This window comes from Buceros rhinoceros, unplaced genomic scaffold (genome assembly GCF_000710305.1).
Source record: "Buceros rhinoceros silvestris isolate BGI_N320 unplaced genomic scaffold, ASM71030v1 scaffold19637, whole genome shotgun sequence".
NCBI classification, from domain to species: Eukaryota; Metazoa; Chordata; class Aves; order Bucerotiformes; family Bucerotidae; genus Buceros; species Buceros rhinoceros.
Window position 1 is genome coordinate 41609 of NW_010424316.1, and position 26298 is coordinate 67906.

At 47.6% G+C, this 26298-nt stretch overlaps 1 protein-coding gene across 1 annotated transcript in view; it reads left to right on the forward strand.

The window, feature by feature from the left end:
• The window catches only part of KCNQ2 (potassium voltage-gated channel, KQT-like subfamily, member 2), a gene marked incomplete at its 5' end in the record, with an annotated part of 41376 nt that extends 28651 nt beyond the window's left edge, over nt 1–12725 (forward strand). The window contains 5 exons of the mRNA XM_010140766.1: nt 1159–1382; nt 1735–1843; nt 2370–2501; nt 11174–11297; nt 12006–12725. Coding sequence (XP_010139068.1) covers nt 1159–1382; nt 1735–1843; nt 2370–2501; nt 11174–11297; nt 12006–12725 — 1309 coding nt within the window. The remainder of the gene's footprint in view (nt 1–1158; nt 1383–1734; nt 1844–2369; nt 2502–11173; nt 11298–12005) is intronic.
• Nucleotides 12726–26298: the final 13573 nt, after the last annotated feature.

Sequence of the window (26298 nt, forward strand, 5' to 3'; positions counted from 1 at the left end):
AGTGCTGGGAATTAAATCCGTGGTTTTACTCAGTTTTGATTTACCTGTGTATAAAATGCTGTCTCGGTATGCAGGTGCCTTGCGCTGGCTGGCTGAGCTCTGTTGGTCTATTTTAGTAATCAGTTGCTATTCAGAAGATAGCACGTTATCCAACAGTTTGGTTTCCCCGGTGCTGCCTCTATAAAGTTTGCCCTTTCATAAAGATTCACAAAATCTTTTTGGTTTTGCAATTTGCATGTGAAAATTCATCACCTTCACTTGGATGAAAGTTTTTCCATTTCAAATTTCAAAATTTGGAAAATAGAGCCGGGCAGTCAGCAGACTGTTTCCCAGTGAGACCACCTCTTTTTCTGGGGAGATTTTCTTTTCAAACCATAATGACAAGGGTTTAAAGAAATGGGATTCCAATAGAACAGCAATAAAATGCCGTGTTCTGAAGTTGTAAAATTATACTTTGCCTGTTTATGAGACCTGTAGAGACCCGCAGGTAGATGTGAGCTGGCCCTTAGGGTGAATTGTTAGAGGATACAAAGGAGTTGCGTGTTACAGGGTTCATATTTAAGTATTTAAATACACGGCTGGAAAAAGAGGAACTCTTTGGAACACATAAAAGGGGAAGATTGTGATTTAAGAGGGAGGGAATACAGGAGGTGAAGACAGGGAAAGGACAGCACCAGAAGTGAAGAGTTTCCAAGAAAGTTAAAAGTTGTAAGATAAAGGGTTTTTTAATTGATCTTTTCTTATTAGATATAGGGGTTTGGAAGGCAGTTGTGAAAGAAAAGCTTCCTCGCTCGTGATCGGAGCCGATCAGTGATTTAAGGAATCATAACTTCATTGTTTAATGTCATTCTGTCCCGCCAGCCCTGGCATCCCACAAGGGCCTTCTGCTTAAGTCCTCATTATTCTCTCTCTCTTAACAATCATTCCCATTTCACTCATTACGGCGGAAACATTTCTACAATGCTTTCTTTAAAGAAAAAAAAGACAAACAAATATATATCTTTAAAAAAAAAAAAAGCCAACAGCAAAACTCCATCTCACTGCTGCTTGGAAGTGCTCTTGGTTTTAATGGCTGGTGGGGAAGGACTGCGTGGTTTCCAGAATGACTCCTCCTGCTGTCTCCTTTTTGTCTTTGTTTCAACGTGTTTCTCTGAACAGTCAGAAGGTCAGTTTGAAAGATCGTGTCTTCTCCAGTCCCCGCGGTGCTGGCACCAAAGGGAAAGGCTCTCCACAGGCTCAGGGCATCCGGAGGTCCCCCAGCGCTGACCAGAGCATCGAGGACAGCCCCAGCAAAGTGCCCAAGAGCTGGAGCTTTGGAGACCGCAGCCGAGCCCGGCAAGCTTTCCGCATCAAGGGAGCGGCATCACGGCAAAACTCAGAAGGTGAGGGCTTGGGGTGCTGTGCCGGACCTCGAATCCCCAGTGACCCCACCTGAGAGGGGCAGAGCTGCCAGCAGGGTGCTCCCATAGGTCTCCTTCCTCTTCCAGTCCTTTAGCTTGGAATATAAGAGAGAAGAAAAGATTTATATATATAGGGAAGGGGAGAGGAGGACGAGTCAGGCATCCAGAGATGGATGTGGGAGCTCAGGGAACGCTCCCATCAGGATGCTCAGCAGACGTATTTCCAGTGCTTACCGTGGGGTTGCTCTTTGTGAGCTGACTCGTCTTTCCTGGACCAGCACCAGCACGGGCAGTATTAACGTGTTGTCTTTATTCCTCCCTCTCCCAACCCCAGAAGCCAGCTTGCCCGGAGAAGACATTCCTGATGAGAACAAAAGCTGCAACTGCGAGTTTGTGACGGAAGATTTGACACCAGGACTGAAAGTCAGCATCAGGGCAGTGTGGTAAGAGAGGGGGAGGGGGCGAGCAGTCTGGAAAAATGAGTGATAAAGAAAACAAATAAACGTAAAGTCCAAGCGGAGGTGGCAAATGCTGAAATGTCTGTGCCGCAGGCTGGTTTTCCCCTGGGTGGCCTGACCTCCTTTACAGAACATTCTGCCAGAAAGGGCGATTTTTTTGCTGAGGGAAGGAATAAACGGGGAAACAGGAAAATCCCCTGCAGGGATGCATCCAAATGATCGTCTCACCAGCTTTGAGATTTAATGCTGACGTTTCTAAAAGTGGTACGGAGAGGACACTCGCACAGCTGATGGCCCAGGGGGCATCGGGACCCCTCTGTCACAGACAGGGCTTTAGTCCCCGCAATCCCCTTCCCCTCTCCTATTGCTGATCCTCTCCCAAACCCACAGGGCTGGGATTTATTCCATTTTCCTTCCAGAGCAGCTCCCTGCGGTGTTTTTTATCTGCCACTAAGCAGGTCAGGCTGCAGCCCAGGGACTATATTTTGCGTTTCCTCTCCGTCTCCTGCAGCATTATGAGATTTCTCGTCTCCAAACGCAAGTTTAAGGAGAGCCTGCGGCCCTACGACGTGATGGATGTCATCGAGCAGTATTCAGCTGGTCACCTGGACATGCTCTCCCGGATTAAAAACCTTCAGGCCAGGCAAGAGACCCCTCCCTTTGCTTCATTTTTTCACTGTTTTTTATTCGTTGTGGAGGTATTGCCAGGAGAGAGATACTTTCCTTTGCAGCTGCACCTTATTCTTATTTCTTCCTGAGAGAAAGCCTCGAGGAAACTGCCATAGTGCCCGGCCCAGGACAGACAAAATCCACAGCTCATCCTCCTCCTTTGCTTTGGGAGTGTCAGTCGCTGTAGAATATCCCCTAGGTGAGGAAGGTGCCTATCTCTGCAGCAAAGGTTTGGTGCCCCACTTTTAAGGCTAATGTGCCTAATTTGGTACCTTTCTGATGCAAAATAAAATCGGTCACCTGCTGCTATGGGTGGCTTCCTCCGCCATTGGGATACTGAGCTGCTGTGGGAGGAATCCCTGCTGGGATGGCGCAGTCTGCCGAAAGTCCCTGCGGATGGGGATTTCTCACCCAAGCCCACTGACAGAGGTGTGGTTTAGCCGAGCTGCATTTCAGCTTCTGTGCTCCAATTTCAGAGGAGATGGGTTAGTTAGAAGAGAGGAAACTGAAGAAATGTCAAAATGGACCCAAAAAGAGCATTTAAAATGTAATTTTCTCCCACAAAAAAAAATAAAAAAACAACCCCAAAACACAGGTTAATTTGATCCCCTGAACAGAGGATGTGAGCAAAACTTTCTTGTCTGACCTCAGCCCTGAGGTTGACAATGAGACCCCAAAGCCCCAACACCCCCCAGCTACGTCAGCTCAGCAGAAGTAGCCCCAGTTCTGCTGAGCTGGAAGGACACCCAGGACAGAGGCAGGGCTTGGCCATAGGCTGTCAGCAGCCAGAAGAATACACCAGTCACTCAGATATTTAGAGACTAAAAGCCCAGCAGCCACTGGGGAAGTTTTCCTTTAATTTAAAACCCGTCGAGGTCCCTGGTAGAGTCAGCAAATGTGCAAACAAAATGTGTTTGGGTATGCAGGCAGCTAACACCACCCCAGGGATGGAATAGGAGAGTTGTCTGAGGAAAAAGAGGAGTCTCTGCTGTGCCGTTAATCTCTCAGAGACCATTTTAACTCTGCCATTTGTGATATTCGACAGCAGAGACAACTTCCTCAGTGTTCGCTGCATGCCGTGTGTTTCCCATTTCCAGATACACCACCAGCAGATAAACTCTCCCTTGTGATGGAGACTAAAATATCCTGGAGAATTTCCTCTCTTTGAGCCTCTCACTCCTGTCCAGTATGAACTCAGTGGCTATAGATCCAAGCTGAATCTGGAGGGGAAGAGGAGGAGGAGGGGATTTGTATTTCCTAACTTTGACAACCTGAAACGAGAGGCCTCCAGGCTGCCTCTGCAGTGGGTAGTGAGCCGTTGGGGTTGTTGTCTCCACTGGTTTCAGGTGGGACACTCGAGTCTTCAACACCCCAAGCTGGGGTGGCAGGTTGCCTCAGTGTCCACCTAAGCATGCTGTTGCCAGTCCTTCAAGGTGATGTGCTGTAAGGACAAAGTGGTTTAGTTGGCTGTTTTTTGGGGTGAGTCAAGGCAAGGAATTGCAGTTTTCAACGATTAAATTGAATTCTCCTCTTAGCTGTACCCATGGGACTGGGAGGCTGAGGTTGCTGAGGCTGGACTAGCCTAGGGCTGCCATCCACCCCATTGCAGGGAGGTCAGGAGGACCAGGAGCTGCTTCAAAAGTGGGAAGTACCTGGATTTGGGATCTAGGGCTACTAGGCAGCTTCACTGGTTTCACTGTCCCCACCAAGCAGGAGATCAGTGGTGGTGATGGGAGCAGACCCCCTGGGGTCATCCTTCGAAGCAATCATTATCAGAGCCAGATGGGCACCAGAGGTCCTATGGCTGGTCACCCTCCCAGTACAACTGGAAGGGGCACCCTGTAGACAAGGTCTGTGCCTGAGGTGGCCGTGGCCAATGTGGGGGCATGACCCACTGGTGCTAGCAGTACAGTGCACCCATACAGTGGAGCCCAGGGGGGTTGTCACGGGGCGCCTTGGAGAACAGATATCTTTATTTCCCTTTCCTTCAGCAATCAAAGCAGCACGTTCTCCCTGCCAGGTCAGCTCGGCAGGGCTGGCTGTGACCTCCCATAGCCAGGGCTTTGGTGGATTAAAGCTGCACTCAAGCAAATTTCTGGGGTGTTTACATGCACTTTCCTCTTTTATCATTAATGCCTCTGTCACTGTGTCTGTAACGTGCTCTTTTCAGCGTTGTGTTCGCACTGTCTCGTGTCTCATCTCGACACCTTGCCAACCATGGATGTCTCCCATTCATTGAGTTACACAATCCCACAGCGTATCTCGCCGACTCCTAATGGCTCATGCTTTTCTGAACTAGCTGAGGATGGGTGATCTGGCACTGGAACTGAGAGGAGAATGAATATATGTTGTTTCATATCGAACCGCCTCAATGGGATATTGCCACACATATGCAAATATATTCCAGAGGGGAAAGCATGCGTACGTGGGGCGGGGGCTCTCCTAATGATGTCTCAGTGGTGCCTATATCTCCAGATCTTACCCCAGGTTGGGTAGGACTCTGGTTTTCACCGACAACCAAGTGGTAGGAGAGAGCCTTCTGTTGTCAGTGGAATATATTTTCAAACTCTCTCTTTCTCTCTCTGTCGTTCTGTTTTTCAGTTATTCCTTTCTGCAACTTTTCTGACCAACTTTTCTCTACGTGTTGCTTCATTATGCATTTTGCTGGTGTCTTTTTTCTTATTTACTTTGCCAGGATAGATATGATTGTGGGTCCCCCACCCCCTTCAACTCCCCGGCATAAGAAGTATCCAACCAAAGGACCCATGTATTCTTCCAAAGAATCTCCCCAATACTCGCCTAGGTTAGGATTCACCAAAATGCCGCTTTCTCTGGATTTTTCATTTGCTTAATGTCAAACCCCTTTCATGCCAGTTATATGACGGCATTTATCACTTAGTGCAGCTTACTAAATGGTGACTGGGAAGGGTTTGCTACTCTGCGGATGCTCTGATTTACTCTCAGTAATGAGCTTTCACTCTAGGCAAGCCAAAGGAAACAAAAAAGAGACATTCATAGTCATCAATAACCATCAATTTCTTCAGGAAACATAGATTCTATTTTCAGTCTTCTTCTAGGTGTCAGAAAGCCAAATGATGGCTTTTAAAATCTTAGATTTTATCAGGCTGTCTTCAAATGTAAAAGGTGGAATATTGACCCACAAAGCCAACGCGAACTGATCTGGAGCCTCTGCAGCTCCGTGGACTGTGAACTGAATTTACATCAGTGGGCAAAGTAAGAATGAAGTGTTTCACACCCATATTTCTTACTGAGGCAACTCTAGCGACCACGGAGGAAAAAATTGTGTTAAAATATTACAACCACAGGACTCAAAAAAAAAAAAAAAAAAAAAAAAAAAAAAAAAAAAAAAAAAAAAAAAAAAAAAAATTTAAAATCCTGATTTTGCCAAAAAAAAAACCCAAAAAATCCTCATTTTGCACACAAAAAGAGCAGGGGTCAAACCCAGCCCTGAGATTTTTGTCAGTGGCCTTATTAAGTTCATTCCTCGGTAAAACTGCACCCAAAGCTGATGCCACGCAGAACGTGTTTTCCCTGAAGTTCCCATTTTAGGCCATTCCGAGGTCTGGCCAGCAGGACCATGAGCTGAGCTGGTTTTTCACCTTGTTTTGAGACCCCTGAAGTCCAAGACAGGTGTAAATATTTCTCAGAAAGTCATTTTCTGTGCTTAGATAGTGGGTGACTTTTAAAAGTAGGTGAGCTTAGCCTCAAATACTTCCCTCTAAACATACTTGCTCTCCCTACGAGCTAATACGTGACAAATCTCTTGATTTTTATTTAAGCTCCTCTGAGTAATCTTCACTGGAGGAATGTGAGTAAAAGGAATAGTCAAAGCTTACTTTTCCCACTCAGCTAGCTCAAAGGTTAAAAAGAATAAGAGAATCTTCCAGAAGCCCCAAGCTTTATGCTGGGGAAAGAGACGCTCTGAGAAGAGCGTTTTTCCCCTTTCTCCTCCCTGCCAAATGATGAGCCCAAACCCAACCTTGAAAAACTAAAAAACTTTCTTATCTGCAGCAGCATTTTGATTTTAAAGTAAGAATACATATTCGAGTGTATTTAGTCTATAAGAAGGCTTGTATTTAATCTACAAGCCTTCACTAGGGTGAGGTTTTCATGGGGAAACTCGTGCCTCATGCACAGAAAAGGTGATTGATGGATACTGGGGCAAAAGGCCTCAAACTGGCATATTTATTTTATTCAATCCGAGTCTGTTACTGTATCAGCTTAATGCTAATGATTTTCCTCCTCCCTGTTTTTACAGTTCCTGGTGCTGATGGCCAGATTAAAAATCTGTTTGCACATGGCCACTAGGCTTCCAGGACATTAGGACGTTTTTTAATAGTTGCTCCCTTTTTAAATGAATTTTCTCATTTCTTCTTTATTGAGCTGGGGCTGAGAGGCTCCAGAAAGCAGTGCAGAAGGCTGCTGAAATCCCAGCTCCCACCCATGGAAAGGCTTATGCTGTGCTTCATTTTTGTCAGCTGCATCTTCCCACACATTGTGAGGTGCTCGAGGTGCCTCATGGGTGGGAGCTAGAGTGCTGAGCAGCCCCAAGCCCAAATCCAAAAACTCTGTGTCAGGCTGTGATGCTGCCGTGGTCTTCATCATCTCAACGCCACATGGGTCCATGCTGTGGGGACACATGGAGTCCCCATGGGCTGCACCGGCCTTTTCTTTTTAGCCTGCACACCCCAGTTTTAGCCAAATGCTGCCCAGAGAAACAAAACCAAGTGACAGAATCACAGAATCATCTGGTAGGAAGAGACCTTTAAGATCATCGAGTCCAACCATTCACCCTGCACTGCCAGGGGTCCTAAACCAGGTCCCTCAGCCCCACCTCCACACAGCTTTTAAACACCTCCAGGGTCTTGACCCCGTGAATTGCATTGGAGTGCTCTAGTGACAGGGCCTCAGTTTGGCCAGAAGGTTTCTGCAGGTAGAAGCTGGATACCAGTGGTTGTCCATGACTGTGGTTTGGCTGAAGGTGTTTGTTCTATGCCGTACACACTGACCGTTTGGATTAAATTCCCTTGATCAGATGGTTTAGCATAGAATAGGTGCAACCTCAGCTGCGATTTTGAGCCAACAGACATTGGTCAAAATATGTCTACAGCAAACTTTATTGCCAAATGAGGAGGTAAGTAGCCAGTCCTGTGACATGGATGAAGGGGGTTTGGCTTCAATGCCTGGATTGTGTACAAAAAGATTATAAGAGATAAAGAAAAAAAGAAACCAATTGAATATATATTCCCAAACACTTCATTTTTATCTCATTTGAGCCGTTTAACCTTTTGATGTCTGCTTCTGGCCCGAGGGTGACATATTACACCTCTTTGCATGCACTGTTGGCATGAAGCATAATGAAGCATGAGAAAACCTGCACTGTGGCTGATGCAAGACTTAACTTTTTTTTTTTTTTGTATCATTAGAAAGAAGGAAAGCGATCAAAGATCACTTTGTAGAGCAACCCCCTTTCTCTCTCCCTCCCAAGACCCAGCAGAGCCTCTCAAGGACAGCAGATGGCACAGTTTGTCATTCACCATTAGAAATCTGAGTCCTCTTCTGCCACGAAGGGAAAAACACAGAGCTGACTCTTCTGGAGCCTCAGCTGAGCTCTTCCCGCTGCACATGTGTGTTTCACACAGCCAAAGCAGGCGGTGGGAAGTCATGGGGCTCCCCGAGGGGTGTAGTGTAGAAGTGGGGGTTGGCATCTCCGAAGATTTGTGGTCGTTTGTCACTCAGTAGGAACATGCACTATCTCCCTCTGCTTGCAAAGGTGGAGTATGTCCTTTCTTCTTCATCTCTGGAGCTTTGCTGCCTGTTTTGAACAAAACCTCCATCTCTTTTATAGCGTCTGAAAGGATCTCCTGCTCTTTGTGGTGATCAGCTAGGTACGGGTGGGTTGGGGGGCTCTTGAGGAAATTCCTCTCTTTCATTGTATCAGATAAGGCACAAATGAAATCTCTGCATGTTACTAAGGGTAGGAGCACCCTCCTCCAGTCTAACTTCTGCCGTGGGAAGCAAAGGGGTTGGAGACCTCGAGCTTGATTTCTCCCATCAAGAGAGAGTGACTTGGTTCACCATCTCCCCTCTCTGCACTGAAGTCAGTGGCCCACAGCTGGCCACCGCACCGTCCTCAGTGCAGACTCTGCCTCCAAGGCGAGATCCGGCTTTCTGGGTTTGCAGAGCTGTGGAAGATGCCCACCTCAGGAGTCAGGACTATGTTAAAGCAGAGGCACGAAAGGAGTGAATCAAGCAGGAATTCTCCTGGCCTCCAGTATCACTGGTACACGGGCAAGGGCTTCTGAGTGCTTTATGGGGGAGCTCTGTGAAGGGCTTCAGTCCTGCTTTTAAATCACAGCAGGTCTACAGGCAAGTTGAGTCCAGCCTGAAGGTGATGGAAGAAGTCAGTGCTCTTCTCCATGATACTAGCGTTACTCATCTCTGGAGGGCCAGCTGGCCTCCAGTGCTCATGTGGGTCATGTGAGGTTCACTTACTGGATAGCTCTTTTCTTAAGGACATGGAAGAGAGCAGAAGTCCCTCCTCAGTTCCTGCAGGATTAGAAATAGGGTTGCACAAGACTATCTCTGCTATTCGATACACCGTGGCATGGCAATGTTCAGTTTTCCTCTGTGTTCCAGTCTGTCCTGCCTCCCTGCTCTACTCAGCCGCTGTTGAAGGACATCTCATTTCCATCAGTGGACACATTTCAGTGGTAGTGCTGTACTAGGTGGGACAGAAGGGCAGAGCATCATGATTGTTCTTGGCCTTCCATAGTATTCAGTAGCCTTTAGACTTTGGCCCTCTATAAACACATGCTCTGTGTTTTACTAGTCTACTTGCTTGTGCATACAGGAGAGGAGTTCGTACAGTGGCTGTACTACGCCTTGACTTGTGATTCCAAACCCAGGTAGCCCGAGGTATCCCATTTAATTCCCCTTTGCTTACATGGTAACGCCGTTGTCCTAGGATTTCTTGTGCTGTATGTCATGTCAGTAATTGCATCCCTTGTGGGGGTTCCTGTCCATGTCAGTAATCTCCTTCTCCCGTTACAAGAGAGAAACAAGGCATGCGTATTCCTCACCCTTGTGAGCAGAGTACTTGGTGCTCCCTCTACTCCTGTGCTTACATTGCTAAGCAAAGGATCGGACATGACTTCTCAAACAGAACAGTATTCTGTCGCATCCCTGCCCAAATGAAGTATCTTCTGGGATCAAAAACTCTAAAATAATTGTTGGCTGATGTTGTCTTTGGTGTGGCGTGCTCATCCACTTCATCTCTTTGGGCCAGATCTTCTGGTGCTGTAAACTGCTGTAGCTCTAATATAATCCAAGCGACTCACTCTGGTCCATACCCACTGATACTGTCCCTTAATGTCAACAGCCAACATACGTTCTGAGTCTCTGTCAGATGTAGAGGAAACAGATGGCCCTTGTGTTGGAAACAGCCTCACGTCTCATTCCTTTCCTTGTTTTTTGTTTGTTCATTTTCCCCTGTCTGTCTGTGTTCAGCTCCTTCCTTTTCCTCCTCCTGGTGCATGGACCTATGGCCCACATGGCAGAACTGCGTAAGAAGCATTTTGAGTTTTCTGCTCAAGATACCTCAGCCTGGTTTCAGTCAGATTAATTAACCCTTCTTTTCCCCTGCCACCCTTACGTTTGGTGCATTATGCAAGAGTAAAGTTTGCCTGGCATAGAATTAGGCTATAAACCGGGCTGCCATTAAGAAGCTCTTCCAAAACCGAGTTACTCCTCTGATTTTTGAGGGATCAAGAAGCTCCGGTGTTTACTCTAGATAATTTATATTTGATTCCTCAAATAAAATTGACTTCCAGCTTCCAAACTGGCTCTGCCCTCCTTCCTCTGCATACAGAGCTGTAAATCAACCCTGGTGCTTCTGTACTGGGAACAAGGAGTTGCAAATGTAATGTGTGTAAAGAAGTTGGTACCAAACAACATGCCCAGAAGCTTTAGCTGCTGATTTGGCTGGAGTGTCCTCTGCTGTTACCAGCTTGGAGCTCTACTGATAGAAAATGTCTAATGATAGAGTTGCGAATCGCAGTAGCGTGGAGGTGGAGACGGTTTGGCAACGTTGGGTGAGTTGTGACCAAATTCAGCCTTGATGTAATTCCACTAGAAGAGTCAGCACCTGCTTGTCTGGATCTTAGAGTGGCTCGTTTTCGTGGACATAAGAATTACACACATTTGCATCGCAGAGAGGGAGCGGCTGCAAAGACTGAGGAGAATCCCATTGATGGATGTGAGCCAGGAAACTGGATCTTCCCCCCAGATACTAACTCCTCTGTACAAATAAGAGGTTAATTGATTTGGAAGAAAGCCAGTGAAAGAAATTCTTTACAGTGGGTAAATTTACTGTGCATAATGTGCCAGGTTTTATCTGTATAAACAGAAATGGATAATTTCAAACTCTGCTAATCCTGCTCTGAATTTTGCATCTGAATTAACACCGGTCCCACTGCGTGTCTGTGAGTAATTTGGAGTGTTGATTGGGAGAGAGGCTGTTGCTTTGTCCCATGGAGGCGCGACAAGCGGAGCCCTCCTCACCTGCTGCCTCCAACTGACTCCAGGTCCTTTTCTGGGGGTGGGGGGATGTTCTGATCCCGGTAGAGTTGACCAGATTGTTGGGAGAGGATCCTCCATGACCGACAAGGATCGGACCAAAGGACCAGCCGAGGGGGAGCTGCCCGAAGACCCCAGCATGATGGGCAGGCTTGGAAAAGTTGAAAAACAGGTACAGTGGGTCAGGAGGGAGCTGTTTATCAGAGGGTGTTGCATGCATTGTGTTGGGTTTTTTCTTGCCTTGTTTTCCCCCCATGGGACATTTTTTTGAGAGAAAAAAGTAAGAGCTAAGTATATTTTGAAAAAGAAAAAAGGTGGATGTTTTGAAAGGGCAATAAATGTCTTAGGAGCTTGAGTACTGCTCTTCAAAACAGGCACTTTGGAGTCTGTGACATCCAGTTGGTCTTTTTTAGTGAGTTTACCAACATTACTTTTGAAAATGGCACGTTGGTTTCTTTGCCATCATACTAGACATGTTTCAAACGAGCCCATGAGCCTGGCTGCTGGCCTTGCCAAAGATGAAGATCTTCCTGGAGGATAAGGTTCAGAAATCCCCGTGGCCATCTGGCCAGTGCCGGATGTAGTAAGAAGCTGAAAAGATGTGAGTGTGCTCCAGTTTTCCTGGCATTTGGTGCCTGTCAAAATTATAAGAGTTTAGAGGAAAACCCTGTAACAAGGTGGGGAATTAAATGCTTCAGAATGGGATAATTAAATATTTACTAAAAGTTTCAGTTTGGTGGAGGTCAGTGTAGGCAGAGGTCATCTATGAAGCCCGGCCCCACACTTGTGCCTAGATGGGTTGGAAGTTGCTTGTACTCAAGATGCTGATGTGCTTCAACCTACATGAGGCGTGTTGCCCTGCAACTCTGGTGTTTTGCAGGTTCAGTCAATGGAGAAGAAGCTGGACTTCCTGGTGAACATTTACATGGAGCGGATGGGCATCCCACCAACGGAGACAGAAGCCTATTTTGGGTCCAAAGAACCAGACCCAGCACCTCCCTACCACAGCCCCGAAGACAGCAGGGAGCACATTGACAAGAATGGCTGCATCATCAAGATCATCAGGTCCACCAGCTCCATGGGTCAGAAGAACTTCTCTGCCCCGCCAGCTCCGAACAACGCATGCCCGCCCTCTACGTCATGCCAGCAGCAGGTCTACCAGCGGCAAAGCCATGGCTCATCGCCTGTTGGAGATGCCGGCTCGCTGGTCCGCATCCCACCTCCACCCGCCCACGAGCGCTCCTTGTCAGCGTACAGCGGTGGGCACAGGGCGAGTGCAGAGTACCTGAGGAATGAAGACATTACAACCAAACACCATGAGAGTGCCATGAGAGACAGCGACACGTCCATCTCCATCCCCTCGGTAGACCACGAGGAACTGGAGCGCTCTTTCAGCGGCTTTAGCATCTCCCAGTCCAAAGAGAATTTGGACATCCTTAACAACGGTTGCTATGCAGCCGTGGCCAAAATCAGACCCTACATTGCAGAAGGGGAATCAGACACCGATTCTGACCTCTGCACGCCCTGTGGTCCTCCTCCCAGGTCGGCCACGGGTGAGGGACCCTTCAGTGACATGGGCTGGTCAGCCCCCAGGCAGTGAAGCCTTCTTGCAGTCGCCGAGCCACGTCCGAGCGCTGGCAGCTGTCCGCTCCAGCTGTCCACGCGTCGAACTTCTCAAGGAGATCGACAGCTAAGGTTTTCCTCCTTAAAGGACATCCTTAGCTGGCAGATACTTTCTTGCAGCTTACTCTGGGGGGGAGAATGAGCAGGTCCAAGCCTGCGTTCGTGGAAGAGGTCACAGTGGTGAGCGAACTGGAGCCGTGAAGTCCAGATTTCTTTCATACTCTCTTTCTAAGGTCTTTAGGTGAAATTATTTCATGGTGCGAGGTAGGCAATTTGCCTTTCTTGGGAATCTTCAGAAGTGCAGGGCAGGCATAAATTACCCGGCCAGGGCTTTTGGAGGTCACAGTAACTGGTGGCTGACGAGTGTTAGGTGAGAATTGCCACGTCATAGCACTGGTGGTTACATCTTCAAGTATTTTGGAGTTGTGGAATGAACACGTATCTGTCTCTGACTTAGAGTTCAGGTCACATGTCATTATGGCGGCTGTTACTCTGTGGTTTCTCATTAACCCTCAGGAAGGTGGCATAATTCCAATATAATACATGGAAACATTACGTAGGCCCCTGGTGGCTGGAACATTTGCATGAACAGAAGACATGGCCTCAGACAGGTTAGGATGCTGCTCTGAACCGGAATGGTTTGGAAATTATCCCATCCTGGAAATCGAAACACTCAGAAATATGAGTTTGAGTGCAAGAAAAGGGACAGCCCAGAGGGCAGGGAAATGAGACAGAGGAGAACAAGAGACTACGGGGCTGGATTTTTATGTTTTAAACCATGTATTATATTTAATTATATCTCCTTCCATTGAATATGGTCCTGGAGGTGCTTTGGAAGGAAAAGCAAACCAAAGGCAGCCCCTCTGGAGGGCTGCCGTTGCGTGAAGCCACCATTCTTGTGGCCAGCAGTGCTGTTGTGGAGGCACAGCCACCAGGAGAGGGGGTGAATATGCAAGATGCTGAGGTCCCCGCGTTGCTGCGAGTTAAGTGCTGAGCTCCATCCTTGTGAAGCTGTGTTGGTCAGAGCGGGCACTTTCCTTACAGTTTGCATTGTGCCTGAACACTTTTGCACACACTATGCCCCGTGAAAATCTCCCCTTTCTTCTTCTGCCCTGCCAAGAATCTCACAGCCATGTTCTCGGCACACCCTTTGGTTGTGTTTGGATCCCTCAAGCTGAGTTAAGAGGTGCTTCTTCGTTTCTTCATGGTCTTTTGGAAGCCTCTTACCCGTGCTTGCCCGTGAGTTGTGCCAATCCCAGTCTGTCCCATTTCGTTGTTGTTAAAGTACTTTCTCTTGGAAAGATTGTTGTGTTGTTACCAGGAACCTCAGCAGCGTGTTCGGCTGGGGGATGGTGAGGGGAAAAGTGATGCTCAGAGGTTCTTTTGGGACCAAAACAAAATCATAAAGTGATTCTTTACTGGATTGGGATTTTTTGCAAGGGGATGGATGGGGAGAAGTTGTGCTTGGGATCCATCTTCAGGGCTGGGGCATTGTGCCTCTGAACCCTCCCACGCATCTACAGCCCGAAAAACATGTGTGTGTTCTGCCGGGGCTGAGTCTATGATTTCAGACGCTGCCTCTCTGTGTTTTCCCTGTGCTCTATCAAGAGCCTGTTAAGGATATTTAGGTGACAGCTTCATTTCTGTGTGGCCTTTGAGAGGTTGAACAAGGCTTGGGGTGAAGGGAGAATCACAGCCTTTTTCTCTCCCCCTGTTTGCTTGACCAGAGGCAGCAACCAGGGCAGACCCCAGGGCCTTAGGGAAGATGTGGGTGCAGTCTGACAGCTTGCAGAGAAGAAATAAAACCATCCCTTAGGTCTTCACACGGGACTGGGGAAAGGCTCTGCACCATTCTTCCTGCCTTTTTTCACCATTCAGGAGGAGAAAACCTTTTCCTTAGAGGGAACCCAGGCTTCCAGCCATGCTAGTTCCTTTCTTACCCATTTGATCCATTTTTCTCTCACCTCCTGCAATTTTTCCCTCTTTGCTCATGCTCCCAAACTCCTTTTGGCTCCAGATTTCTTTGTGCAAAGTGAACCCGGTGATGCCCTTGACTTTCTGAGAACGTCTTGGTATGTAAAATGGCTGCAAGTTGTGCAGATTTGCCCCTGGCACGTTAAACGAGATGCCTTCTGGTAGAGCAAGAAATGTTGGCAGGTCCCAAATCAGACTTGGTGGCGTGTGTTTTCCAGTGACCATGAGAACGGAAATGGCATTGGGTGAGGCATAAGCCAACGTTGCTCCAGCCAGCTGCTCGCTGCAGAATTTGTCCACATTAAAGATAACAAAGATTTATTATTTGTTTGCAATTACTTTTCGAGACCTGCTGGAAATTTGGCATAGAGGGGTGTGATATGAAGGCAGGAACTCAAGGTGAGGATGATGTCATGTGGTCATATTGCAGCACAGGCACATGGCTGGTCTTTACAAAGACAAAGTCAACAGGACGTCAAGGCACAATTTTCATGGGATGTCCTTTTCCTCATGTCTTTATTTTGAAGCCCTGTTGGCTCTGTTTTGAACTTCCATTTCCCAGTTCTTTTTGCAAAATCTCTTTTTCCCATCCACATGATGTTACACCCTTGAAAGCAGATAGTGCCAATGTGTCCCAAGGAGACAAAGTTCTTCTGGGTCCTCTGGGTATTCTGCAGGCTGAACTCTGCAGCCTTTCACCTCCTGTAGGGACTGCAGAGGAAGAGTTCTGTTTTCCCTCTTCAAGTTACTACCCCGGTTTATAAAGATCTTCTGCCTTGTAGCTTTAAATGGTGTTGGATTTGTCCCACCATCACTGATTACAGAAAATTGGGGTTTTTTTTTACACATGCAGCACTTGCTGCTACAAATTTGACACAGAATTTTTTGGGGAGGTGTAAGAAATATTCCACCTTCATCTGTGGCATCATTTCAAAGAAATCCTGACACCTGCCTTCATCCGCAGTCAGGCCATAAATCATCACTTCTCATTCATCCAGGCAAAAAGATCTGGATTTGGGGGTTAACGTACACCAGAATAAACTCCAAATAATGCTCCTTATTTCCATAAAATGATGTATGCCTCCCTAAATGACAACAGAGCCTGCTTCTGGCTTACTGACATAACTAATTGCATTCCTGTCCTAAATCACAGCCCAGTACTCCCTCCAAGGTCTTCTCTCTCAATCCCTCAACTCCCCCATGTCCGTATCACACATGCTCCTGGTGGTCAGCTCCCACGAGAAGTCTTAACCACTAGATTAAAAGAAAACAAATGGGTTTTGTTTTGCTGGTGAGGCAGTCCCAGTGATAAAGTCCTTTAAAAGGATGGACAGGCAATCTTTGTCCCTCCACTGAGCCTCTCTTGGGCTGGTCTTTGCTCCCCTGTTCCTCCCAAGTCTGGTTCTGTAATTTTTGGAGGATGGAAACAAGCTTTAGACAATGCTAAGTGTGGACAGAGGAGACCAAAGAAAGTGGATGAAGATGTGAAAGCCAAATTTCCAGCAGGTCATCTTGGACCGCTCCAGGGGTGCCCATGCACGGTTGTGTGCACTGGAGCATCTGTGCTGAACATGAAGGCATGGCCATGGACCAGGGCCTGGCATCTGGTCTCCAAGAATGTTTTGGACTTGGTTTCTTTTCAGACTCTGGAGAGAAATACTGCAAATGTCCTGCCTGTGGGGTGGAGCAATCCCCAAGGCTGGGACCTGAAGCCACAGTCAGTTGTGGGTCCTTCAGGTCCAAGCGTGAGTTCAGTTGGTCTGAGGAGTTCATGTCTCCGCACAGGAGCCGGGGCTGGAGATGTTGCAGTCTCTGTGAGGGTGGCCTTTCATAACGTGACCCCGAGACACAGGAACAGAGCACTAGCCTTAAGCCGAATTTCCCAATATTTGGGAAGAGACTTTAATGTTACTCAAGTGCAGATTTTGTATGTGAATTTCCTTGTTGACTCATTTTCTTACGAATAGTTTTAAAACAACAATGTCAAGGAACTCACTGAAGAACAAACCCCTTGTCCAGCTCAGAAAGCCATTACATGTCTTTAGACCAATCAGATTTTCTAAAAATGTGTTTGGTTTCAACTGCTGCTTAACAGATTCAAATAAATCCTGCGGGGTCATTGCTATTTACAGATAAATAGGTATATTTTTACATTTTTAATTGATTTTTAAGATTTTAAATTCTGTGAATTTTTAGAACAAGTTTGTATAATCTACCTGAAAAGCCAGAGCATCACCTCAGATACAAGTGCTCTCCGTCCTAACTACCCAAGAGAAAAGAAAAACACAATTACTCATATTTTGCTCAAGAGGGAGCTACTGCAAACCTCATTTCCCCGATATCCCCAGACCACTGTGGTCACAGCAACATTATTGCTAAAAAAAAGATGTGAGTATTCAGCGGGAAACTGAAATCCCTAAGGAATCTACCCAAGAGTTATCCCATATAAAGACCCTTAGCAGTCAGTATTTTATGGGGAAAGTTAAAAAGCCCAGGAGCAGGCTAAGGATTCCTGTTTCTCCATCCACGCTGGTGTCCAGCCCTGTCCCTTTCTTGCCAGCACGCCTGTGGTCCTCCGACCCACGCCGGCACGCCCATGTCCTCTCCCACCCACTCTCCATCATGGGTCGGCGTCTTCTGTTTCCATCAGCTTCCTTTTGGTGAACCAGAAACAAGGAAATCAGATACAAAAGCTCCTTCACTGCAGGTAACATTGAGGCTGTGATGTGCAGGGCTGTGGCATGGAGCCAAGGGTGACCCACGCCACAGGGTCACTTGCTTTTAGCCCACCAAGACCCCGACTTTTCTGTGTCGGCTTAGAGCATGGGTGTGGGTTTGTTGGGTTTTTGCTGATAACAATAGGGGGGGTTTTAATGATAAGGATAATAGTAATGCATAGGAATCTTCTTTAGTATATCTTAGCGGTTGATGCCCCAGTGACACAATACTGCTTGCCTTATATTAGTGTCTAGAGGGAGAGGGATTACACACATTTTGATATGGTATTAATCACTCTTATAATTTAGGTAGCAGTGAGGAGCGGCTGCTGCAGGAGGAGCAGCCGGGTCCTTTTTGATGTGTGAATGTGCTTTCCAGCCTGTCTCACTGACTGTACTCTCAATTTTTGCCTGCCACTGCATGCAGCCTGAGATGAGTAGCCAGCAGTATGCTCCAGCCGACTCTGCGCTCCCAGATTGCTTGTGGTACCCACGAGGTAACATTGCCAAAAGCATCACCCATGGGAGCCTCCCCGACACCCATCCTGTAGGGTGCTGTGGTGCTTCGGTAGGCGACACTGATGTACCAAGTGTCTTTCATGCTGCGACTGACCCTCGCCCCATCCCTCTGATACAGCATGCACAAACTCCATGTCTCCTGCTCGTAACTAAGGGGTAAAACCTCACGTTTTTGCCTGTGGTTCCTTGAAATGTGTACACGGGGAGGAAGAAATGCAGATGGTGTTGGCTGTGTATAACAAGCTCCTTTCCATCCAGCTGCCTCTGAAGAGCATCCCCCGTACCCCTTTCTGAGGGCTGGGAGGAGCAGGCAGAACAAGGCAGGCAGTGCTGAGGGTGGAGGCGTGGTCTCCACTTAGGAGATGCCATCTGAACCCTCGTGCGTGGGACTTGCCGTATGTCCGTTTTAATTCCTATGGGGTTCTCTCACCTGCATCCAGCTCGGGTGTGTGTGTGGGCGTTTGTGCCTGTAGTCCAGCCCGAGGGGCAGGAGGGGAATGTGACTCCCAAACCTTGGAAACCCCTCTCTGGAAATCTCGTCCACTCTTGTCTACAGCCTGTGGGGGTCTCGGGGACCCTGCAGCTGTGCCATAGCCGTTCCTTATGGAAGTGTCTCTTACTGTCCTTACAGAGAGGCACTGAGCTACCTTCATATCTCCATAAATGTTTCATCACAGTTCTCCCTGCTGTAAGACCAGACTGCCATGAAGCCTTCAGGGCTTGCCCACCTTGCTGGTGTATCCCTTCGCACTGCTGCCATACTCTAGTTTGACATTGGTCCCATATCCTCACCTTCCTTTGTCCAGACTATATACAAATGAAGATGTAATGCCAGAGACTTGCTTTTGGCCTGGCATCACCAGAGAGCCTTCATGTTTTGTTCGCATGACAGTTTTGCTTTTTATTGCAAATTTGTTTGTTTCTTCATTGAGCCACCATGGCCTCAACAGATCCCTGGTTCATTCCGCTGGAGCCTTTCGGTGCAGGGATGGTGTCTCTTTTGTCCCTCTGTGCAGTGCCCTGTACGGGTTTGTCCCCTTGGCTTTAGCTGATGGTGGTAAAACAGGGATGAGCATTTGGTTCAGACTTTCTTGTCAAGCTGAACGTCTCAGAGAAGAGCTTATGGATTCTAACAGTCTCGATGCTTTTGCTCCCTGAAGCAAGAGCTGCTTTCAAGACCCCAGTCCCCTTCGGTGCTCCACGCAAGGGGCTTTGTATGTCTGGCTCCATCTCGATCATGGGGAGAAACAGAAAGCGGCTGGTCCAAGCTGTGCTGTTTCCAAAGCTGCTGGAGAACCTGGAAGCAGCTCACCCTCTCCCAATTCCTGTAAATACAGCTGCAGAGGAATTGTTCAGGCATCATCTGTTTGCCTAGTCCTGAAAAACTTGAGCTCACCACAAAGCTTTCCAAAACTCAGTGCCAGGCTCAGGCTAGATTTCACCTGCAGCTATGCCTATAATTTTAGGGCAGGGTTAATGGTTTCAGGTAGAAGCCATACCAAAAATCTCCACTTTGGATGATTTTGACCCAAAGCCAAGGCTGAATGTCATGCTGCCGGTGAAGCCTTCCCTGGAATTTCAGCTCCGTTTGATACTGATGACTGTGGACCTGGGGAGATGCTCCCTCCTTCCCACTCGACTAGAAAAGGTTGGCACAAGCCTTTCAAGCCAAGATGAGAAAATGCCTCCATATTTTAGCATGCCACGGGCACCTCCTGTTTAAAATAGAAGCAGCATTTAGCAGTAATCCCTTAAACCTGACCAACGCAGTGGCCATGACCCAGGGCTTCATAGATGCAGTGATGCTCCTGACAGGGATTTGTTACAGATGTGGATCTAGAAGGCTCAGTCCTTGAGCATCTCTTGCTGATGACCTGAGGCAAAGTCATCAAAGCAATGACAGGTTTTTTCTGTCCTGGCTCGTTTTTTGCACTGGTCGAGCATCTTCCCTGGAGCCGAAGATATCCCGTGCTCCTGTCAGCAGGCAGGATGGGGACCCTTCTGTGTTGGTTACTCCTCCCTACCACCCAAACCTTAAAATTTGAAGTTTCTTCACTTTTTCTCAAAAAAATTCACTCACAGGGTAGAGAACCCAAGACTTTCAGGAGCACCGAGGCAAAACAGGATATAGCTGATAAATAACAGATTTTGATACTTTAAATCAAGAGCAGATTTTAACCATAGTTGCAGTTGCTGCGTGGTATATCAAATGCTTTAGGACATTCAATAAATTATTCTTATAAACGTTTTATTCTTTTATCAGTAATTGGTATAGGTGGGTGCCACTGTTCTGATACAGCAATGCTCCACGCACTGAAACTGTAGTCCTCTTTCTCCAGTGTAGACTGAGTGTATTTCTGAGGTTTCTCTCGCTTCGTGTCGCTCTGGCGCACTATCCACACGTACTGCACAGACCGCACAGTACACGCCGAACGCCGATAGGTACCACTACATGCAATAAGCGTATGTGCGTGGAGCAGACACCAAACAAAGCGTTTCCTGCCTAGTTTGTGATGTGACTCCATATGATTGGGAAAAGAGAGAAATGAAGGTCCTGGTTTGTAAAGAAATACATGGTGTTTCAAGCTAAAATAAGTGAGATTGTTATAAACTACCTGAACAAAACAAACTCACAGCCCGAAAATACTTTACAACTACCGTATCTCTATTTGTTCTTCATGGCTGTTCATCTGAACTGTAAATTCTGTACAGGTCGAATGAAGTTCACCGTTTATCTTTGTCATAACCTGCCAGATAAAAGGACGACACACCTTTGGCTGCAAAAGCGTGTGCATGTTGTTTGTGTACATGTACTGCTGTACACAAACACACGCAGACGCTTTCAAACAGGTAAAGCTGCATCTGAGATGCACGGGGTGGGGAAATTCTTTTTTTGAGGTGGGAGAGTGGGTAAAACCAAAAGAAAAGACTGTTTCAATAAGATATTTTATCAAAAAGGAAGATTTGCAGCAGGGATTGATGCGTCTGAAGGCAGCACAGGCCGGGCAGCAGAGTGCTTCACGTGCTGGGACAGGGTGACCCCATCGGCAGCGGTGCTGGTGCTGGTCAGTGCCATGGGCTCCCAAAGCTGCCATCACCCCAGTATGCCCAGGAGAGGATCCTGCTGCCCTGTGGGTCCTGCTCTTACCTTTGCCTATGAATTTAAAAGAGCCCCTAGTTGAGAGACATTTAGGAAGAGAGTCCTCAAAAGCTAGTTTTTTGATCTTAGAGTTATAAAAGAATGACAAAGTTATAATCAATAAATTGGAATTTCCAAGCAGGTCAGCCTGCAGACTGGGATTTCCCCAGCCTCATCATGTGAACCATCCTCTAGGGTTTGATTTCGCCTGTATTCTCATAGCTATAAGATCTGTTTTGGGTAGAACTTACCCTGCAGTGTTTAAGCTAAATAAAGGCATGAAGAGCCACGTTTTCCAGTTAAATACTGCTAGATGCCATTGAAAAAAAAACAGTAAGTAGATTTTTGCATTGGCCTGAAATACATCGCTAGGTCCAGAGTTACCACCCATAAAAGCCACTTTGGTCCCTAAGTGAAGGGCTCGTCCATTGCTGGAGCATGTTGCTTCCAGTTAAATACTGCTAGATGCCATTGAAAAAAAAAACAGTAAGTAGATTTTTGCATTGGCCTGAAATACATCGCTAGGTCCAGAGTTACCACCCATAAGAGCCACTTTGGTCCCTAAGTGAAGGGCTCGTCCATTGCTGGAGCATGTTGCCGTTTCCCTGAGGTACCTTGAGCCCATCATGGTTTATGACAGCATCTGCCTCACTTGGCCTTCGCTAGGCTAAAAAGGGGTCACGCCTTTGTCCCGACGGAGAGCTATGAGGTGGATTTCACATGGGGCCGGGCCAGTCGCGGCTGCTCGCCCTCGCCTCCCGCTCGTGAAAACCCGGGCTGGGTTGAGGGTGGCAGGTTGGCTGTCCTTTGGAAAGCGAAGACAGCTGCTGCTTTGCTTCCTTTCGTTTGCTCGGTTGCCTTGGCTTTTTTGCACTTTCGTTTCATCTCCAAAGAGTCTCTCATAATGCCTTTGGTACTTACGTACGATTTTGTATGTATCGGACGGGACACCCTTTCTCTTGTAAAATAGCTATCCGGCTCTTTTTTTTTCTTTTTTTTTTTTTTTTTTTGGGAATTTGTAATCATAATGCCTTTGGTACTTACGTACGATTTTGTATGTATCGGACGGGACACCCTTTCTCTTGTAAAATAGCTATCCGGCTCTTTTTTTTTCTTTTTTTTTTTTTTTTTTGGTGAATGTGTAATTTCCTCAGTACATTTCAGTCATGACTTTGTGCAATGTACATTTTATAGGGACAGATGCCAGGGGAATGACCTGTAGTTTTCTAAGGGAGTAGCGAGAAGCCGAACGACACCAGTCACAGATGGTTTGACATTAGCACCATGGAAGAGCAACGTAGCCCAGACTTTCACAGCAAAATACAGCGCGAACCTTCACAGGAATGACTGTAGCAGCTGCAAAACTGCGTATGTGTGATATTAGAAACGACAGTTGCGGTCGGAAGGGAAATGAAGGAAAATTAAATAATCACAATCATTAATTTAAGCCTCAAAGCATCAGAATGGAAAATTTGCATTCAGTAAAAATACCAGAGATTTAACCTTCATGAGATGAAATACACATTTATTTTTCTTTGCACTTCTGTTTACTCCGTTTGTTTATTTCTGGTGATTTCGTGGTGGTTTGGGGACATATTTAATGGTTGGTGAAGGGGAGCAAGACAGTGACCAAGGGCCAGACCCTTCCTGGCATTAAACCTTCACTCCTCCCTTTCTTATTTCTCATGTTAAACAACATTTTTCTTTCTGATCTGTAGAAACAAGCTGAGAAATCTCAAGTCCCTTCAGTTACAAGGAGACTGTCCCTTCAGAGTCCTTTAATAACATTGATTTTCTTAAGGTCATACATCAGCCACATCCTGACAGGTAAACGATGGTTATCGAAGCTCTTTGCCCCCTGTGCCAGCTCCTTATCACTGAGCTAAAAATTGAGGCTGGTGTCATTGCAGTGGGCTCAGAGCCAAGGAATGGTGATGGAAAGGGACCTTTATCTGTTCCACGAGTTATCTGGCCTAGCAGGCAGCAGCCCTGAATTAGGAGAGCGCATGCTGGGCTGTGGAGAGCTCTCTAGGAGCGAAGGGGAGGGACGGACAGTTTTTCCCATAGCAAGGTTGGCTGATGAACCAGCAGTTCCATTTTGCAAGAGAAACGAAAAAAGTAAAACCCCTCCTGCCACAGTGATATTTTTTTCCAGAAAGATGAAGTACAAGAATGTAGATGAAGCCGTGCCTGGGTTTTAAAAAAACCTGCCAGTCACCGGAACAAAGCAGTGAAAGAGCCTTGGCAGAATACACAGTTTTTTCCAGGCACAGCAGCTCCCTGGTCATACCAGACGACTTGGCTCGAAGCCTTCAGCAGTTCCCATCACCCCAAAGGCATCCAGGCACGAGCACTTCCAAGAGGATACAGCACATGAAGGTGCACTTATCTCACCTCGTTATATTTTAGCTCATCGCGTTTCACACCAGTGAGATAAGCAGGGAAATTCTCAGCTCGAGAAATCCCCTTCCCATCCCAACAGGCTCGTGCGCTGGCACATGCTGTGCCCAACCGCGGCCCTGCCGCTGCCGCCACCTCCCACTCAGGGGTGCTGGTGGAGCCAGCCGTGGGACCTGCTGTGCCAGCGCAGAGCCGAGCTGCGCGGCAGAGCCGGGGTCCCTGTTCACGTGTTAGCAGGGGACAACACACAGGAGGAGGCATAGCTGTTCCTTGACAATCGGCCTCCAGTGCTCTGGTAGTTTGATCCAGGGGGGAAATCAGGAGGGCCCTTGCTCCTGCACTGGTAAATGTTCCCTTTTGTGGAACAGAAGCAAATGCTGAAGCTTTTGAAGAAGTTCACATGAATACAAACCATCTCAATTCCTTAGGACCGGGGCTTTTGATCCCAGTAATACCTGACTCTAGCATCCAGGTTTCCAGCAGAAAACAGGGTGAGCAGAAACTTTTTTATTTTCTGAAACTGGGAAAAAACTCAGTTGCAGAACCGTGAATGAAATCACGCTGATCCCTTAGAAGACAAATGCAAAAATATGCTTTTCTTCTTTACCTTCTCCTGACTCAGCTGAAGCTTTTACCAACATCAGAGCATGAAGGAGCCCGTGAATATAAATCAATTAAAACAGTTTTAATTAAGTGGTTAAACCAAATGGCAGCACACACCAAGGAGTGATGGATTAACTGGGAGAGCTGGTACACCACATCATCCCAGCCCCTGCAAGGTAAACAGGGATTCACCAGAGCAAACACATGGAGGCACATTTTCCTTGGGTGGAAAGGGCTTGGAATAGTAAATAAAAAAGTAATCTCAGTCAAAACAGCTTCTGCTCTTTGGTGGATCTCCCTTGGGATCTCCACTCCCAAAGATCCGGGCAACAGCACTGCTTCAAAACCACCTCCAGTGACCGCTCCCCTTAGCACACTGGTGCGTACATCGCAGGGAGTCCCTCCTGAGGGGCTCCAAGCTGCCCTTTCCCCTCCAGACCCTTCTACAGAGAAGTCCGAGCTCCTCTTGGTGAGGAAGGCCGGCTTGCTGGAGCCGTGCAGCCCGCCTCGGAGCCTGGACCCTAGATGGCAGAGCGAACACGCTGTGAGCACCGCACTGGAAGCTGCCGCAGAGCATCGCCTGAATGGGAGCAGACCAACGTGCTCCCTTCTCCAGCTGGGTCCTTCAGGGTCCGGAAAGCCACCTACCTGGTCGGTGCTTGTAGTGAAGCACCAATTGGATAAGCACAGTGGAGGTTCTGAGAGCCCCAGGGAAGCACCCGTTAACAACCAACCACTTCAGAGCTGTTTGCTCTGGGGACAAGCAGGAGATCGCTCCCAGAGCTGGGCACACCTCGGCTGTGCCCACACCCCCAGCTCAGCAGTGCCAAGAGTCTGGATTGCCTCTCTCCTAAATAAGGGAAGAGCACAGGCAAAGTTTGGGGTCTTCCCCGGTTTTGGGAGGTCTCCTTGTTGTTTGTAGGGTGGGAACAGCATTGCTGGCAAAATTAGAGGAGACTGGTTTCCTAAATGGTGCAAAACGCGTTCTTGTGAAGCTGCTGGGTGGGCAACTACCGAAGACTCAAGTATTAATGTCTCTTGGCCTCTTGCCTTTCAAGCTGAGGGTGGTAGGAGAAGAAAAACATTTTGGTTTTATTCCATGATTTATTGATAGCATCGAATATATTATTCAAGGCTCCCTTTTCCTCTGAGCTCAGCAGGCTTTCTCAGGCAGCCTGGCAGGAAAGGCTGGGGTGGGGGGAGCCTGTCTTGTCTCTCCCTGCTGAGTTTCAGACCTGGTTTTGCTGTGGGTGCCTCGATGCCCCTGATCATGCTCAGATACCTGTAGGTACAACTGCAGGTCCATCAGTGAATCAGGGTGGGCACCAGTCCAGGGAGGGGGTACCAGAGCAGGGACTCGGGTCTGACGTATGCTCGGGTCCTCCTAATTTTCATTCTTACCTAAAATAACACATTTTCCTAGTGTCAGGAAATAAAGGTTAGGTCTTTAATAAGGCTGGCTGTTTCTAAATTGAAGGATAAAAGGGTTCCTGGCATGAGTGTGGTGTGAAGACCGCCTGCCCAGCAGGTCTTCTCCCGCACCAGCCCGTTTCTCTGCTGGTGGCACATGGCAAACTCGAGTGTCTGCAGAGGTCTGTTCAGGGTGTGAATCCCTCGGGAGCAGCAGAGCTGGGCACAAGTGTCTGTCGCTGCCCATCACTACACAGACGTGTCAGATGTCCCTTCTGCACTGGTCCTCGCTTGGGCTTGAGTGGGGAGATTTGAGGAAAAGAAGTCAGGGAAAATATCTGGCTTCTTTGACCTCAAAGTAAGGGAGAAATAAAGGAGAGGTGAAGCAGGATAGTCTCAGTTCCTCCTGTCCAAGCTCTTTGAGCACATGGACCCCTCTGACTCTGCAAGGGCAGCTCAGCCACAGCCCTGCTGGTACTGCCCTGGTAAAATAAGCACTTTTAAAATTACATTTTAATTACATTTAATTACATTTTAATTACATTTAATGGAGAAGGGCAGCATCCGACCAGGCCAGCGTTGACGTGCCGGGCTGTGCAGCCGCCGCCCTCTCCCCAGCAGAGGGTGCAGGAGCTTTAGTTCCAGTGTCGATCGTGCATCCCTCGCTCGATTTGGGATGTTGATCAGCTCACTGGTGGTGACTTGGCGCTGCCTTCTCTCACCCGCATCGTGTCCCGCAGATCATGGGGGCTGCACTCATCTCATCGATATCGGAAGGGCTGTGACAC